This window comes from Monodelphis domestica, chromosome 1 (genome assembly GCF_027887165.1).
Source record: "Monodelphis domestica isolate mMonDom1 chromosome 1, mMonDom1.pri, whole genome shotgun sequence".
In the NCBI taxonomy this organism is placed as follows: domain Eukaryota; kingdom Metazoa; phylum Chordata; class Mammalia; order Didelphimorphia; family Didelphidae; genus Monodelphis; species Monodelphis domestica.
In genome coordinates this window covers 505,481,343-505,497,495 of record NC_077227.1, presented here as the reverse complement: position 1 = coordinate 505,497,495, position 16,153 = coordinate 505,481,343, and the positions used below count along the sequence as shown (strand labels likewise).

Sequence of the window (16,153 nt, the reverse complement as noted above, 5' to 3'; positions counted from 1 at the left end):
ATAGTAATTGGGGAGGAGGGGGGAAGATATGCCAAATACTGCAAAAGATTCAAGAAGATCAAGATGGGGGACAAGGAAGCGAAATTGAATGTGGTCTCCAGAGATTGGATCTTTATAAATTGAAAACATAAACAACAGCATGGTATATAAAATTAGTCTTTAAATGATTTAAAAAAGACTAAATCTGGGAACAAAATAGCTAACGAAATAAACACAATGTGATGCCATTCTGCACTCCACCTAGGTCAAAGGACTAATAGTAGGAAGGAACCTTAGTGCACACAAAGTAAGAGTTCAGAGAGACCTTTGGAGATCATCTCCTATATAAGTACTAATGATGCAAAAGAGGAAATCAAGACCCAGAAAGAAGAAGTGACTTACCCAATTTCACTCAGGAAGACAGTAGCAGAGAATTTAAAGTAAGGTCCTCTCATTCTAATACAACTAAACTATACTATTGTCTCCTCTCCTCAGTCTGTCAGTCAATACTCATTAGCAGGGGCAGCTCAGTGGATTGAGAGTCAGATCTATTCTGATTTGCCTGGAAGGCAGTTCTGAGATATAGGAAAGATCCCTGTCTCCTGGAGTTAAAGGAAATGGATCTGAACCCAGGTCCCACACTCTCCCTACTAGCCCTGGGAACTTGGGCAAGTGACCATTCCCCTCTCTATTCAGCTTCTTCCTCAATTAATCAACAAGCATTTATTACACACCAAATATATGCCAGGTATGGTGCTGGACACTGAGAATATAAAGAATGGAAGGGGCAGTGAGGTGGATCAGTGGATTAAAAGCCAGGTCTAGAGATGTCTGGGTTCTTGGGTTCAGATATGGCTTGAAACACTTCGTAGCTGTGTGAGTCTTGGGTAAGTCACTCAGTCTCCATTATCTAACCCTTACCAATCTTCTGCCTTTGAACCAATACACTACTTTTTAAAAATACTCACTAATTAAAAAACTTCTACATATGCCGGGTATTGTGTTTGGTAATGGGATACTTCACACCCAATACTATTAATTTGTCTGACATAGAAGAAGAGACTCTAGATCAAACCAGGGCATGCACTGAATATTTATATTTCTATACTGCTTTTGTTTTGACAATGGACTTTCCTTACAGCAATACTATGGAGGAAATTGGCTGAATATTATTATATCAAGTTTCCAGAAACTCAGGAGTTCAATGATTTCTCTAGGTCACCGAGCTAGGACGAATCAAAGCCAAATCTAAAACCCAGGTTCCTGGACTATCAGCATCAAACTGCCACTAAGTTCAGACTTCTCAGAACGACATTAAGGGCTCTCCAGAGTCTGATTCCAACTTCTCTAGCCAGCCTCAAGACCCACTCTATAACTGAGTGGCAGGCTGAGCACAGGACACTTGAGTCTTTTGGCCTTAAGTAAAACTATATGACTCTTTTTGGACTCAGTTTATTCCTTTCTACAATAATGGAATTGCATTTGTGGGTACCCAGTTCATTAAGTAGTGATATGCCATGAATTCACCTGGAAATGGAATGACAAAAATATAGCATAATTGCCTTGGGATTCAAGTGGGAAGAGCTTCAAATTTCCATTATGCATTACACATTGAAGTATAAATAATGACCTAAAGGAAGCCCTATTTTATTGAGAAAAAAGTATTTTGGAATCTCCAAAATCTCATTCCAAAATGCCTCTCTAGCTTTAGGAAGCTAATAGATGATGATTAACTAACCCCCCCATGTCCATCCAGCTAGTAACGAGCTTCCCCAGAGGCCCAGTGTTCTGAGTCTGTCCCAGGTTCTCCCTCAAACACCTTCTGGTCTAAATTATGGAAACTGACTATTGTCTCTGTGGGACTCATATGGGACTCTTCAGAGAGAAGAGTCAAGAATGAAACCAGGTACCTGGCTAGTGCTGCTGAATGCAACCAAAGGCTCACTAAGGTGATCAAGACAGCCTTGATCTGAGCAATGGAAGGGCACTGAATGTTAGAGGACCTGGGTTCTAATTCCTGCTCAATGTAACCTGAGGCAAGGGCTCAGTATATCTGTAACAAGACCTCATCAAGCTATATTGTGAGCCCATATTTCAGTGGAAGGATGTATCTGTCCTGGAGTCTGATGAATTTCCTTTGCTTACAGTTTCATCATCTTAAAGTAGCACATGAACCTCCTGCAGTCAGACCACCATGACTACTACACATAATGTCCCAAGTGACCAGTAGGTGGAGTCAGAGAGCAAGAATTTCCAAACCCAGGTTCAAACTTTCCTGGAGATGGGGGAAGGAATAATCTTAGATTTAGCCTTGGAGAGTACCAAGTAGTCAAGATCACTGAATCCATCCCCCTTTTTCAGATGAGGAAGCTGAAGCCTAAGTCACCATTCAAACCTGAGACTCCAAACCTACTACCCCTTTCCATGACACCATCCTTTGAGGAAGGAAGGATATTTCTATAGAACTTTTCAGTTTCCTCACAAAAACTCGGTCATTTAACAAATAAGGAAACTTGAGAAGTAAGGTGATTTGCCCAAAGGAAGGAGAAGTCAAGAACCTGAACCCATGCCTTTCAACTCCACAAATAGAACCTTCTTGGGAAAACTATCCAGAATGCTATCAAGAGAAGGTTTGTACCCAATGTGATTTCTCTTCATATCCAAAACCAAAGTCCCTCCTTCCCACCTTCACTCTGCATCCCATTCCTTGTGACCACACAGTACCAAGGACAACAACCTAATTCTGTCTTATCCTCCTTCTTGCAAGAGATCAAAATCCACTCATCTCCAGCATTCCTGAGATAACGATAGGCATTCATTATGGAAAACTTGGGCGATTTCTTCAAAGACATATATTAAATCTAAGCTGGAAATAAAACCCAAATGTCCCTAGACAGTCAAGTCCCTTCAAGTCCACCCATTTCCTGCTTCAGAATTCTATTTGAAAAGCAAATACATACAACTACTGAAATCCCACCACCCACATCCTGGCTAGGCTCCTGATGGAGCCAGACAAAAGATTTCTGAATGGAAGTAGAGTCCCTAATTTTAGAAAATAAACAGAAGGAAGTGGCCAACTATTCTACAGCTCCAACTAGGGCAGGAAAATGAAGAACTGGGCTCAACAGCAACAGGAAGGCTTTAAGTCACCTTTACTAAAGAATAAATATTGGCATTCATTAAACACTAGAATGCATTCCCACTGGAATCAGAATATAGAATCTTCGAGCTGGAAGGAACCACAGCGATTGTCCAGTCTCAATCCTGCATTTTACAGAGGAGAAAGCTGAGAAAGGAAGAATGATTTGTCCACAGAAATCGAGGTGGTTATTGGCAGAGCTGGGATCAAGAAACTAGATCTCTTGACACCTAGAGCCAGTGCTGTTTAAAACTACCTCACTAGTTTCTGCGGTTTCAGACAGTGGCTAAATATTAGGGTTTCTAAGAAGAGAGGATGTGCCCTCACTGAAAAGGATGTTACACCAATTCATCTGAGCTTGTGGGCAAGATAGCATATCTGTCCTCCAATAATATTTACAAAGAAGCTACCGAGACCCTAAACTTGGTCTTGAACATAATTCTCCAAAGGCACCTTTGTGACCAAGAGGCCTAGATTTAGGGGGCAAAAAAAAACAAGATCAGACTAGAGTGTTTTTCCTGTCCAAGTGATGAGGTAAGAGGGAGAGGCAAAGGGAGAGAAAAAGAGGCAGAAGAAAAGGAGAGGTTAGAGAAGGAAAAAAGAGATGGAAAAGGGGAAAAGGACAACGAGGAAAAAAGATTTTAGGGGGACCCATCCTATCCCCTCTTCAATGTCCTAACTCTGGTGTCCAGCCAGCTTGTATCCCACTTTAAAAGTAGCTGACCTGATAAGGAGAGGAATCCTGCCCTATGGGTCTCTCCATTTATCTCTGCTCCACAAGGGGACACAAGAGAATCTGCTACCATCATCTTTCTCTCCAGTGGCCCATGGAGCAAGGGTATACAGATAAGAAACTGAGACTCAAAGAGATTATTACTTCTCAGTGATCAGGATTTAAAAATAGGTTTCTGGTGACACCAATTCTAGCACTCTCTCCACTATACAACTCTTTCTGAGCCCAGGCCAAAACTTCTTGTGCCTTTTCCTATGCCCCAGGTTTGTGGAAATTAGACTGTGTTGTAAATGGTTTAATCCAGGCTCTTTTGGACAGTTAGATGGTCCAGGGGATAGGGCTGAAAGACCCAAGTTTTAATTTGGCCTCAGATATTCACTAGCTGTATGACTCTGGGCAATTCACTTTGCCTTGTTTGCCTCAATTTCCTCTATATCTATAAAATGAGCTTGAGAAGCAATGGCAAACCTTTGCCAAGAAAATCCCAAATGAGGGCACAAAGAGTAGGGTGTGACTAAATAAAATAATAATAAAATGGCAATTATAAGCAAATCATATGCAAAGGATTTAAATGTATCCACAGTTAAAGAAGGAACTGTAAGAATCTGATTACAGATCAAGGGATGTCATCCTTTATTTCCTTAATGAGTTTTATTTACTGCATATATGATATGTGTCTTCTGGAGGAATATGGAAACAAATATTCCATGAAAGGACTGAATAACCTATACCAGACTATTTACTGCCTGAGGAGGGGAAGGGGGCATCAGAACAGCAATATGTCAGAAAACATTTGTCCAAAACTATTTCCACATGTAATTGTAAAAAACAAAATTTAATCTCGGGATAACTTCATTCTTCTGGTTAAGACAGGTAAAAATCCCAAGAAAAAATGAGAAATCTCCATAAGGAAGAATAAGATCATAGGTTTAAAGACTAAGAAAATACCAATATCTCATCTCCAACTTTAACTCCCAGTTTAGAACCCTAGAATTTAAAGCTAGAAGAGAATTTAGACCTAGAAAAAAAAGTAATCAAGTGGTTCTCTCTGGTTTCAACGCCCCATAACAAACTTAAAAATTACAGAAGACCACCTTTCCCCAAAAGCTTTTGCATATGTGGGTTTTAGCTATCTACATTTATATTATTAGAAATTAAAACATTTTAGTATATGGAAAAAGTCTTGACCTCACGGACCCCATCAAAGGTCACAGGAATCTCCATGAGTAACCTGACCATATTTGGAGAAAAAATAGCCTAATCCAACCCTTTCATTTTATCCCTGAAGAAAATGAGGTACAATAAGATTCAATAAGGCATTCTTGTTGCAAAGGTCACCTGGAGAGTAAGTAGCATAGGGATCTCCCAGTCTAAGCTCTCATCTTTTTTTAGAGGCAGGTAGTGATACAGCAGAGCTCTATAACTGGATTGAGAACTGAGTTCAAATCCGAACTTTTGACATGTACTACTGTGTGACCTTTAAATTCTGCCTCAATTGTAAAATGAGGTTAATAATATCACTTATTTACAGGGTTGTGGTGAGGATCCAATAAGATAATACTTTCACATTGTAGGAACTTGTTATAGTCCTATCCAAATATGAAATCCTGTGTTCTAGGATCAACCTCCCTTGTAGCTCTAACATTCTATGACTCTATATGTACCCTGCAAAACTCTTCCCTCCACTAGTGCCTTGTACATACGAGGTTTACAATAATTTTTTGATTGATTAAAAAATTTATGTCAGCAAATACTTCCCCATTGCTAAGCGGATGACAGGCTTCAGTCTTGCCATAAAGCTATTACTGGCTCACCACAGAAAAACAGGACCCAACCAACCTGATACAATGGCAGTGGGCAGGATGTTTAAAAAAAAAATGACAGACAGGAAAGATGGAAAGGCAACAAAAATAAGGTGACAAAAGGTGGTGATTTCCTGTGCCCCCTTACTAATAAACAAAAAGGAAGTCAAAGAATCTCAGAATATCAGAGCTGAAGGGCAGCAAGGAATATAAAATGAGTTGGAAGACTATGTTAGTATCCTATGGGTAGCAAGAACCCAAGTTTAGCTCAGCTCCTCTTTCTAAACACCAGAGTTCTGGATGCAAAAGTTCTTAGAGAGCCCATGAAACTCACAAAGGGAGGCAAACTCATAGAACACCCACATCTAAAGCTTTCAAATGAATTTCATTCAAAGAAGCCAATTCTGGTGGCTCACAAGTGAGCTAGGATCCTAAGATTAAACCAGAAAAGCAAAATCATTTTATATCCCTGACATGAGGAATTCTTATGTTGGGTACATATAACTTACAAAAAAGGAGAGAGAATTTGGAAGGCTAGGTATGAGTAGTTACAAATAAAATTACTGAACCTGATGAAAACTTGCAGAGAGACCTAGTTAAAGCCAGATAATCCTGAACTGAAAATAGAACACAAGTTAAGTATTTAAAGTCATCTATCTTATTCACATTAGTGATACCAATGGCCATTTAGACTGGATAAACATCATTCTCAATGAGAATATGGCAATGGCAATTAACAAGAGAAATTCAGGAAGAATGACTGGACATAACTAAATAGTTACAAAAGAAATCTACTAGGTAAGTAGCACAATTTCAAAAATGATCAGGAATCAATTTGTTAAACAGTTCAAAAAGTACAGAATATTGTGCTTATAATCATAATAAAGAATTCTTTAACCCAAGAAGTGGTTACCCAAATTTTGTTTCAAGACCTGCAGTAAGTAGAACATATTTCTCATCAAATCTACCTCATTTCACTTTTAGATAGTTCTAATTTTAAGGAAGTTTAAGGTTTTTATCATTTTAACTATTAAGCTTAAATTTGCTTCTACCTACTACTTTGGTCCCCTTTGGATCCAAGCAAAACAAGTCTAAAATCTCTTCCATAAAACAGAGCTTCAAATCACATGAAGTCAACTTTTTTCTCACCCTTTTCTATACATTCTCCAGGTCAAAAAATCTCCATGACCCAGATATGGTACCCAGAACTGAATATAATTTAAAACAATTAAGTTATCACCTACTTAGTTAGTCAGTTATTCAATAACATTTATCAAGCACCTGCCTGTGCCAGGCTAAGTGAGAACATCATACCTCTTCTAATGTGTAGTCTGTAATCACATTAGCTTTTCTGACTGTGCATCATATCTGATTCAGACTTTAAATGTAATAAAATTCAATGAACTGCTAGCAGGCTATGACACATCCATCTGGTACTTTTGTAAAAACACGGATATGAGTGTATTTAAGGAAAGTGAAAAGATATCAGTAAATACAGATATTTATGCCTCTTTCTCATCACTATAATTTTTTTCCTAAACTTAGAATCAGTTCCAAGAAAGATGAACAGTAAGGGAAGAGTCTAAGACCAGATTTGAACCTCCAGGTCTCCTAGCTGCTATGTCACTAATAATTCTTAAGAAAATGGTCTATGAACTCATCATTGGTATCTTTGAAGAAAACATGAGTGAATAAAGCAGGAAGATTTTAATATTCAATTTCCTAAACCAAGTCACATCTTTGTAATTCCATAGATGAGTGAGAAGTATAGAAATCATAAAATCCTATGTTATCCATGCTTGACTACTTTTTTAAAATCTTGACCCAGCAGAAGGAAATGCTACTCTAATGAGCTATCGCCTACAAAAAACAAAGAGCTGGATCAATAATTTGCCGAGTGCCAATTTCATGTAAGGCAATGATATGGCAAATATCCTACTAATTTCAAAATTAAGGATTCTTCACAATCAAACGTGTATGCCTAGGACATTATGCTAAACCCAATGAGACCTAATCCCATGTGCCTCCTATGTGCTCAAAACTGAACCAAAATACTGAAATCTTTAATGAAAAAAATCAGCTCAGACATTCATATGTAACAAGCAAAGAGTGAGTGCAAAAGAACAGGTTATTAAATTATATAGTTTAATCAAGCGGGAAGCCTAATCCCTCAGCATGCAAATTTTGAGCAGGGTCTGCCAATGGCCAAAGAAATGAATACAGAGTTTAGCAGGAAGGTGATACCATGAAGCATCTAATTATATCTGAGAAACTGTGTTGTGCTTTCAATGATCTCAAGTTATTCCCCACAGCAAAACTTCACTTCTATAACTCCAATATTCCAAGAGTAAGTTATTTGGCTTCAACTCGCAAAATACCACAGTTTCAGAAGAAAATAAACTTCAGGTAAACCAAAGAGCAGAAGAAAGACACAAGGGAGTAAGCAAGCACCAGCAATAACCTAAGTGAGAAAAATTGGGATGGAAAAGTATAGGGAGTAAGCCAACAAGTTAAGAAGCTTTTTATTAAGCATTTATCATATACCAGGCACTGTGATAGGGAGTATGAATTCAAAGAAAGACCATTAAAAAAAAAAGTAAGAAAACCACCACTGGTACATGCTCACAGTCTAATGAGTCAACAATCGTGTCACACAGGTATGCATAACAGATAAAAAAAAAAGTTTGCCATCCTTGACAACAGATCTGAAGAAAAGATTGGACAAGAATTTCATATGATGAGTTAGGAAGGAAGAAAACAATTATGTGCCATTTGACTCTCTCAAAACTTTTTCCAAAGTAGGAGCTACTATCACCATTTCATAGATGAGGAAACTGAGGATAAACTATTTGCCAAAGGTGACATACTAATAGCCTAGCAGTTCTGTTCTATGTTCTAAAATCAAATTAAAACCAAAAATAAATAAACAAATAAACAAACAAACGAACGAATGAATGAATGAATGAATGAAATTTAAAATATAGAGAGAGAGAATTACCATTAGTACTTTTTGGAGTTTCCAAAGTATTTTACAAATACTATCATTTTATTTTTATAATATCTCTAGAAAGTAAGGAAAGATGAGGAAACTGAGGCAAAAAGAGCTTAAATGACTTGTCTAGGGACATGAGGATAGCAAGTATCTGAGGAAGGATTTGAAAATTGGTCTTCCTGACTCATTTTCAGGTCGGGTATTTTGTTCACTGTCAAACTCCCAACTCGTAACATAATTTAGCTGTAACATCCTCTGGTCTAAAGCTCCTTCCTGCTCTATGGTCTTGGTTCTAGAAACCTGTCCATTTCAGTTAAATTTCCATTCATCTCTAAGGCTGGGTGTTCCAAAGTCTCTTCCAGATCAAATACATTCTGTGGTCCTTGTTTTAAGGTCAGGCATTCTAAGCAATAAGGTCCCTTCCAGCTATAATGGCCAATTAAATGACCACTCCCATCCCCCAACTAACATCTCCCTTCAGGGCCTTCCTACCATGGAAATAGACATATAGAAAAACACCTAATAGGAGGAATTTTATTTGAAAAGCAGATGGAGACTTTCTAGCAGAGTGAGAAAACACTAATCCCCTATTACAAGAACCCTAGATTATAAATCCAACCAAAATAGACCACATAGTCTATTCTTGGGCAATATTAAAGTAAAGGCTTGCTGGCTTTTCCCCAGAAGGCTGTCATTTCTCCATTTTTGTTTTTTGCTCTTGCCTGTTCCTTCTCAGCCACCCACTCTTCTCAGTCTCTGCCACCTACATTAGACACTGGGGTCAAGAATGGAGGCACACTCAGGGGTAGAGCAAGAAGGAAGAAGGGTCAGTTTCAGGGAGCATCTCATCTAACCCACTGATTTTTTTTATATGAAGCAACTGAGGCCCAATTAATTGTACAGACTGAGCCAGAGGAAGAATAATCTTCTATTTTATCACATTAGTTAAAGAGCTATCCATTGGTAAAACAGGACGGGGGAGTGTGTGAGGGAATCAGAGAACAGAGCATTTCAAAATCTTCTAACCCAACTTCCTCAATCGACAGAAGAGGAAAACTGACTTTCCCAAAGGTCACACAACTAGTGAATAAGGGGATGGGGAGGGCACACCTAGGCCCCTTGACCTCCTCCTACATCATGACATATTTTAGGTTTTGCTGATCCAAGCTGAAGGAATGGCCTTTAACCCACAATTGGAAAATGTTACAAAAAGCTCAAGAATTTGAGAAAGATAAAGTCCCCCACAGAGCCAAGAGTGCTCTCATGCAACAGCTCTGCATGTGAGAGCCAGAAGCAAGGACGCTCTGAGCAGATCCATTCGGAGCAGAGAACACCACGTCTCCCCAAGGTTCTCCCCAGCATCCAGGGCATGATGCCTGGCCCTCTATGGTCTTCAATAAACACAGCTGGAGGCTGAGAAATCAAGGAAGCAGCAACTGAGGGGAAGCCGGACACTATAAACATCGAGGAGGCTCTTTGTCAAGAATGCAAACCGACCCCAAGGCTTAATCGCTGCTTCCTGTGGGCTGTTTGCCCAACCCTCCTGCCAGGCAGTTCTCAGGCTCTCATAATCACTCAGAATATCAGAATGGAAGAGTTGAAAGAGATCTCAAACAAAAAAAAAGAGAGACTAGTCCAATAGCCACCCGATGAGGAATCCCCCCATGCATCATCAATCAATCAACAGTGACTTACTAAGGGCATACTAGGTACCAGGGACTGTGCAAGGCGGTAAGGATATAAAGACATCACTGAGATTACATTCCATTAAGGGGAACTACATCGACACAAAGAAGCAGGGCTTTGCTAGTAAATATTTAACAATAAGCTCTACAAAGAGGAAGAATTTTCCTAGGACAATTTAATCTGCATTATTAACATTTTTCCAACACGTTGTAAAGTCTCAACCATCAACAAAACAACTGATTTGTAACATTTGGAGATCATCAGCTCTTATTAGGCAGCACAAGCTTTTAAGCATCCTTCTCAATACTAATATATACACAACATATCCAAGATCTAGCCACAAGAAGCTGGAAGAACAAGGAATGGTCCCAGTACCTGAGCTGAGCTTTGAAGGAAAAATTAAGGAATCTAAGAAGTAGAGGTGAGAAAGAAAATCATTCCAAGAATGGGGGAATATCCTCAGAATCATATGACCCAATCCCCTTCCCCAAGCAGAGGAATGTCCACAAGACTAGGAGACATTGAACAAATGACCTATGTTTGCTCCCCATTCCTGTTTCAGCCTATCAGGAACCCCGACTATGCAAAGGGTACCAGGGACTGGGAAGTTCTGGGTATCAGGAAGAACAAAAAATTCACACACTACCTTGAGGAGCAGAGGGTACTTGCAAATCCTCTGGATTGGAGTTAGCAGGTAGCCCTCCAAGGGTATGTCTGTTGTCTTTCGGCCGCCTAAAAGCATACAACTCTGCAAGCAGATAGAAAAATGTACATACATCATGCCCAAAGTTCTCAAGTTCTTCCTATCACCCTCCATTCCCCAACAATGTTCATTCCATTCTAAGATTCTAATTTTCCTTTCCAGCTCATACAATCTGTGTTTTAAAGCTCTTTCCAGTTTTAATAGAGTTTGGAGAATCCAAATGGAAGAGATCCTGGAGGCTATCAAGTCACAAATCCTTCATTTGAAATTGGGGCCCAAAGAGGTTAAGTGTAGGAAGGATTTCAACTGAGGTCCTTCTATGGTAACAAGGATATAGCTCCAGCTTTGGGAATTCTAAGATCCCTTTCATCGAAGGTCTCATACGGCACCGCCATGTTTTATTCCACTATTAGATCCCTACCAGATCTGACAAAATAGAGACAACTGTTTTTATTAGGTTCTGGGTCTCAACCAGCCATTCTACCCGCCCTGGACTTGAGCTTGAAACAATTCCTGGTCTACATTCCAAATTACATCACCCAGTTAGGACCCTCCAGTCCCTTTTGGTCCGGGGCACCCTGCCCTTGGGTTGCAGCAGCTGTGGAATGCTGGGGCAGATCCTGGGTGGACAGCAAGGGCTTTGTGCTCAGGGGACAACACTTGTTCCAAATGGCTCCTATGACGACAGCTCAAATCAGAGAGCGGGAAAGAGAATCCCAGAGGAGCTTGCAGCAGTCACATGGGAGACAGGCAGAGATGGGACCTTCCTCTTCCTTACTTACCCCCAAAGCCAGAAAGGCTTAACCTACCTTTTGAGTCTTCTATTTTATGCTATTAAGGCTTTAATAAAATGAGATCTAGTAATAAGATTGAGAATGAGAAGGGACCATAAAACATCATCGTCTATCTGCCCTATTTTACAGCTAAATCAAAATTCGAACCCAGATCTTCCGACTTCAAATCCAGGGCTCTGTCAGCTTATCAAATCATAGGAAAAGATTGCAGGGAAGCCAGAAAGCCTGAGGACTCTCAACCAACAGATGGTTTGGGCTTCAATTTCCCTGGAGGATGCACAACCACCCCCAGCTCCTCTCTTTACCCTCACTAGTCATCTGCCCCAAGCTGCCACTTGGCAAGTGGCAGTGAGGGCTGGCATAGAGGAAAGACAAAGTAAAGAGAGCTGTGAATCTAGCAGTGTTCTCCTCCCATATGGACATGATCCCAACTAACATCCGGATTCCCAAGGGAAAAGAAGGAAAAAAAAAAGAGGCCAATAGTGCCTCACAGTATCATGACCCTTGGCAGGAGGACACAAGAAAAACAGACCCCAGGCTGTCCCAAGGGGCCTCTATTTCAAAGGGCTACTCCACTAAAAGAACTCATTCAGGATGAAGTCAAACGGAGCTCTACAACAAATTTATTTTTTTTAATTTCTCTTCAATAAATCTCCTTAAATTGTGAGTTATGTGGGCCTCACTCTATCCTTATCTAAAAGGGTTTAGGGGTCCATGTTGAATTATGTTGGGTGCATGGTCAGAAAGAATAATTGCCTCAAAACGAGCCAAGTCAATTAGACCATGAAGTGGAGTGTATAAAGGGAGGGAGGCACTACTGCCCCTCCCAATTCCATTCTCGAAAAGTACCCAAAAATCTATATTCCTATTTCAGGCCTTACTCTCCTTTGGGGAATTCTCTCCAAAGAAGGCAAAAGGAGAGAGTAGAGAAAGATATTTAGAGAAACAAAACCTAAAAAGCAAATCACAGAATTGGAAAGAACCTCAGATTTCCAAACCAGAAAACTGATTTATGACATTCTCAATTTACATTGTAATAGTTGTAGTGATTTGAAATTCTCTCTCTCAAGGATTAGCCATTCATTCTTCTATTGGGACCAAGTAAAAGAAACTTATTCTTTCGTGGGAGGATCTTTCAAATATCATTCACTATCAGTCCAATCGAACATTTGTTCAAGACTTCATGTTTGCTAGGTACTGTGCTAGGGGATAAGGGTACAAAGAAAAAAATGAAATAATTTGCTCTCAAAGAGCTTATATTCTACAGTTATTCCGCATTTCTTCAACTTGGCCTAGTACCTGGGATATCTGCCTACTCTACCATATGTAATCTATATAATCCCACCTAGCTGTGTTGCCTTCTGGCAAGATACATGAGGTAAGCCAAGTCCTGTCCCAACTGGGGTACCCTAAGAGAGTCATGGGGCCCTCATGAAAGAATAGGAGCAAAGTGTAGATTCACATACCAAAAGGAAAGCTCGGATGGCAGGTATCTTATTCAGTTCCATCAAGAGTCTCAAAGCCTTCTCATGATTGCTGCAATATTCTTCATAAACACAGAATTTGTCCTTCTGTAAGAGAATAAACACATTCCTATAAGAAAAGGGACAAGATAATCTTTGAGGATAACTTACCAGATGACTAGATTACCCTAATTTGGGAGGAATATAGGATACAAATTTTATAGAAAAAAAATTGAAGCCCAAAGTAGTAACTGAGCAGAGATGATAAAAACATCAGCATCCCTACCCCCTCCCCAGCCCCAAATCAAATTTAAATCATAAGAGCTTAATGATTGGCTGTTCATGAACCTCACATTAAGAGAAAGCCCTATCAAAATGCTTTAGGACAACTTAAAAAATCATCTCGTCAGAGAAAGGCCTCCATACCTATGTAATTTGGAGCATCAAAGAGGAATTTGAAACTAGAAAATTGGAATTAGTCTAACCTCCTTATTTTATAGATAAAATATTTATATTTTATCTTTTAATTTTAAGGAGGAAGATATTTTATTGAAGTATCACAGTGTTAGTCAATGTTGAAGGCAACAAATGAACCCAAATCTACTGACTCTCAATTTTAGAAAGGTTCTTAAAGACCTCTCTGGATGGCCTTAGGGAGACCAAACATTTCAGGCTAGAGGCAAATACAGATTGGTCAAACTAGGTCTAAAACACAGAAGCAACACAAAACAGCTTAAAAATTCTGGGACAAGGAGGTTTTCTTTTATTCATACTTCTAATGACCTTTTGTTGTTGAATATTCATTATTTCTTATAATAAACGAGAAAGAAGTGGATTCAAATTCGAATTGACATTTTAACAGCTGTGTGACCCTGAACAAATCATTTAACCTCTCAGAGCCTTCTAAAATGGAATGAATTCAACTGAAATGGTAAATGAATATCAAATAATACTATCATGCTATCATGTTAATGCTGGACTTTGCTGAGCCTTCTTTAAGAAGGGAGTTAGATCTCACATCCTCCACAAACAAGCTCACAAAACTTCAATATTTGTACATGCTCCATGGACTAAGCCACTTCTCTCCCACCTCCAACAACAAGGATGAGAATTCTTTTTTTGAAAGGAAAACATCAATTAATCTTTGAATAGAGCAGAAGGAACTTCAGGTGACAGAACAGAAGCAGGCCAGTACTAGAGCTCTCATGTTAAATTTGAAATATACCCAGAAAATAAACCAGTTATAGATAATAGAGACTCACAGATTTAGAAAGAGTTATTTTTATGTTTTTTTTTGTGTACAGGGATAATGTCCATGTTTGATAATGTTGGCAATAATAAAAGTAATTTTTAAAAATACTGTCATGCTGTAAAAAAAAATAATAAAGATGATAGATTCAGAAAACCCTGGAAAGAGTTGTATGAACTGATGCAAAGGGAGAAGAACCACAAAAATTTGATATTGTAAAGATATCAACTTTAGAAGATTTGGGAACTCTCATCAATCATAATTCCAGAGGGTTCATGATAAAACATGCTACTATAAGGATGATACTAGAAATTAAGTCTTGTTATATTAAAGATAAGAAATAGAGAAGCTCTCTTGAGAAAGAATTGGAATTTGAAACAGATCTAAGACAGAGTGTCAGTTTCAAATGTTGACAGTGTAATGGTTTTTCTGTGGCAGTTACTCTGGGAGGAGGTGACATCTTTTCTCTCGCTCCTCAGTGTCTGAGGTAGAAGGAAAGAAGGGAAAAACCTAAAGGAGGTAAGTAATTTTCATTTTCCAACTTGGGAAACACTAATGACTATCTATTGCTGTTTCATAAATTGTTTTATCTCTGAGAAGACCAAAGAAATACCTGGTCTTTGGTTTAGACTCTGAGTGGGCTATGGCCCAGAGTCCTAAATTGGTTCTTGCTGAGGCTCAGCCAGCTAGCCTTTGTTATTTTTATAACTTGGAAACAAGGTTAAGAATTATATACTTCTTATAAGGATAATAGTGTTGGTTTATTGAAGAAAAGGGAAAAAAAGGATCATTGTAGCCTGTGGAAACAGGAGAAACTGTACCTTGAGGAACCAGAGAGTTTTATTTGGGTGGAGTTAGAAACCCTTAGAGAAAGAAATCCTTTTATATCCTTATATTCTCAATATATAGTTTATTTTTCTATAACAAGAATCTAGTTAGCATCCTTGCCCCTGGCCCTGAAGAGAAGTTCACTTATGTGCTTCACTTATATGAACTGAAGATACTTTGTAAGCATAGTAAGAAGAGTATCTAATCAGTTTATATCAATAATCAATTCATTCACTTATTATTTGTATACTACCTAATCCAGACAGAGAATTTATAGACTCAAGAATGCAAATTAAAGCATATTTTCTTGTTTTCTTTTTTTGGAATCAGCTAATGTGAGAATTTATTTTGCATAACTATACATATTTGTAATCCCCCCCACCCTGTGTTGGGGAAAGAAAGAATTCAAAACTGGAAATTTTAGAAAATTGGATCCATTTCAAAGAAAATGAAGTGAATTGGAAAAGGAAGGACAATCTGGAAAATGTGAACAAAACATTTTTTAAAAGGCAAAGAAATAAAGACGACACACTGTATCTAACATGACTATTATGAAATGTGCATAAAATTCATAGAACTATAGGAATACACACTATTATCATAGGAAGTATATTTTCACATATACTTTTTTTGGTCCAGAATATTCAGAGTAAAAGTAAAAAATGAAACATAAAAGCTGTTGACATGTATAGATGGTAAATGAGGCACCAAGAGGAAAGATGATTAAGGGCTGGGTCAAACAAGTTGGCCCTAGTACTTGTTCCTCTCAAAGCTATCTCTGGAAT

General features: G+C 38.7%; 1 protein-coding gene across 1 annotated transcript in view; it reads right to left on the bottom strand.

Moving 5' to 3' along the window:
• The window catches only part of PREX1 (phosphatidylinositol-3,4,5-trisphosphate dependent Rac exchange factor 1), a 210,830-nt gene that overhangs the window by 100,429 nt on the left and 94,248 nt on the right, over positions 1–16,153 (bottom strand). Inside the window, exons 4-5 of the mRNA XM_056812969.1 lie at positions 13,295–13,399; positions 10,978–11,079 (exon numbers count right to left, since the gene is read on the bottom strand). Of these exons, the coding sequence (XP_056668947.1) occupies positions 10,978–11,079; positions 13,295–13,399 (207 nt within the window). The remainder of the gene's footprint in view (positions 1–10,977; positions 11,080–13,294; positions 13,400–16,153) is intronic.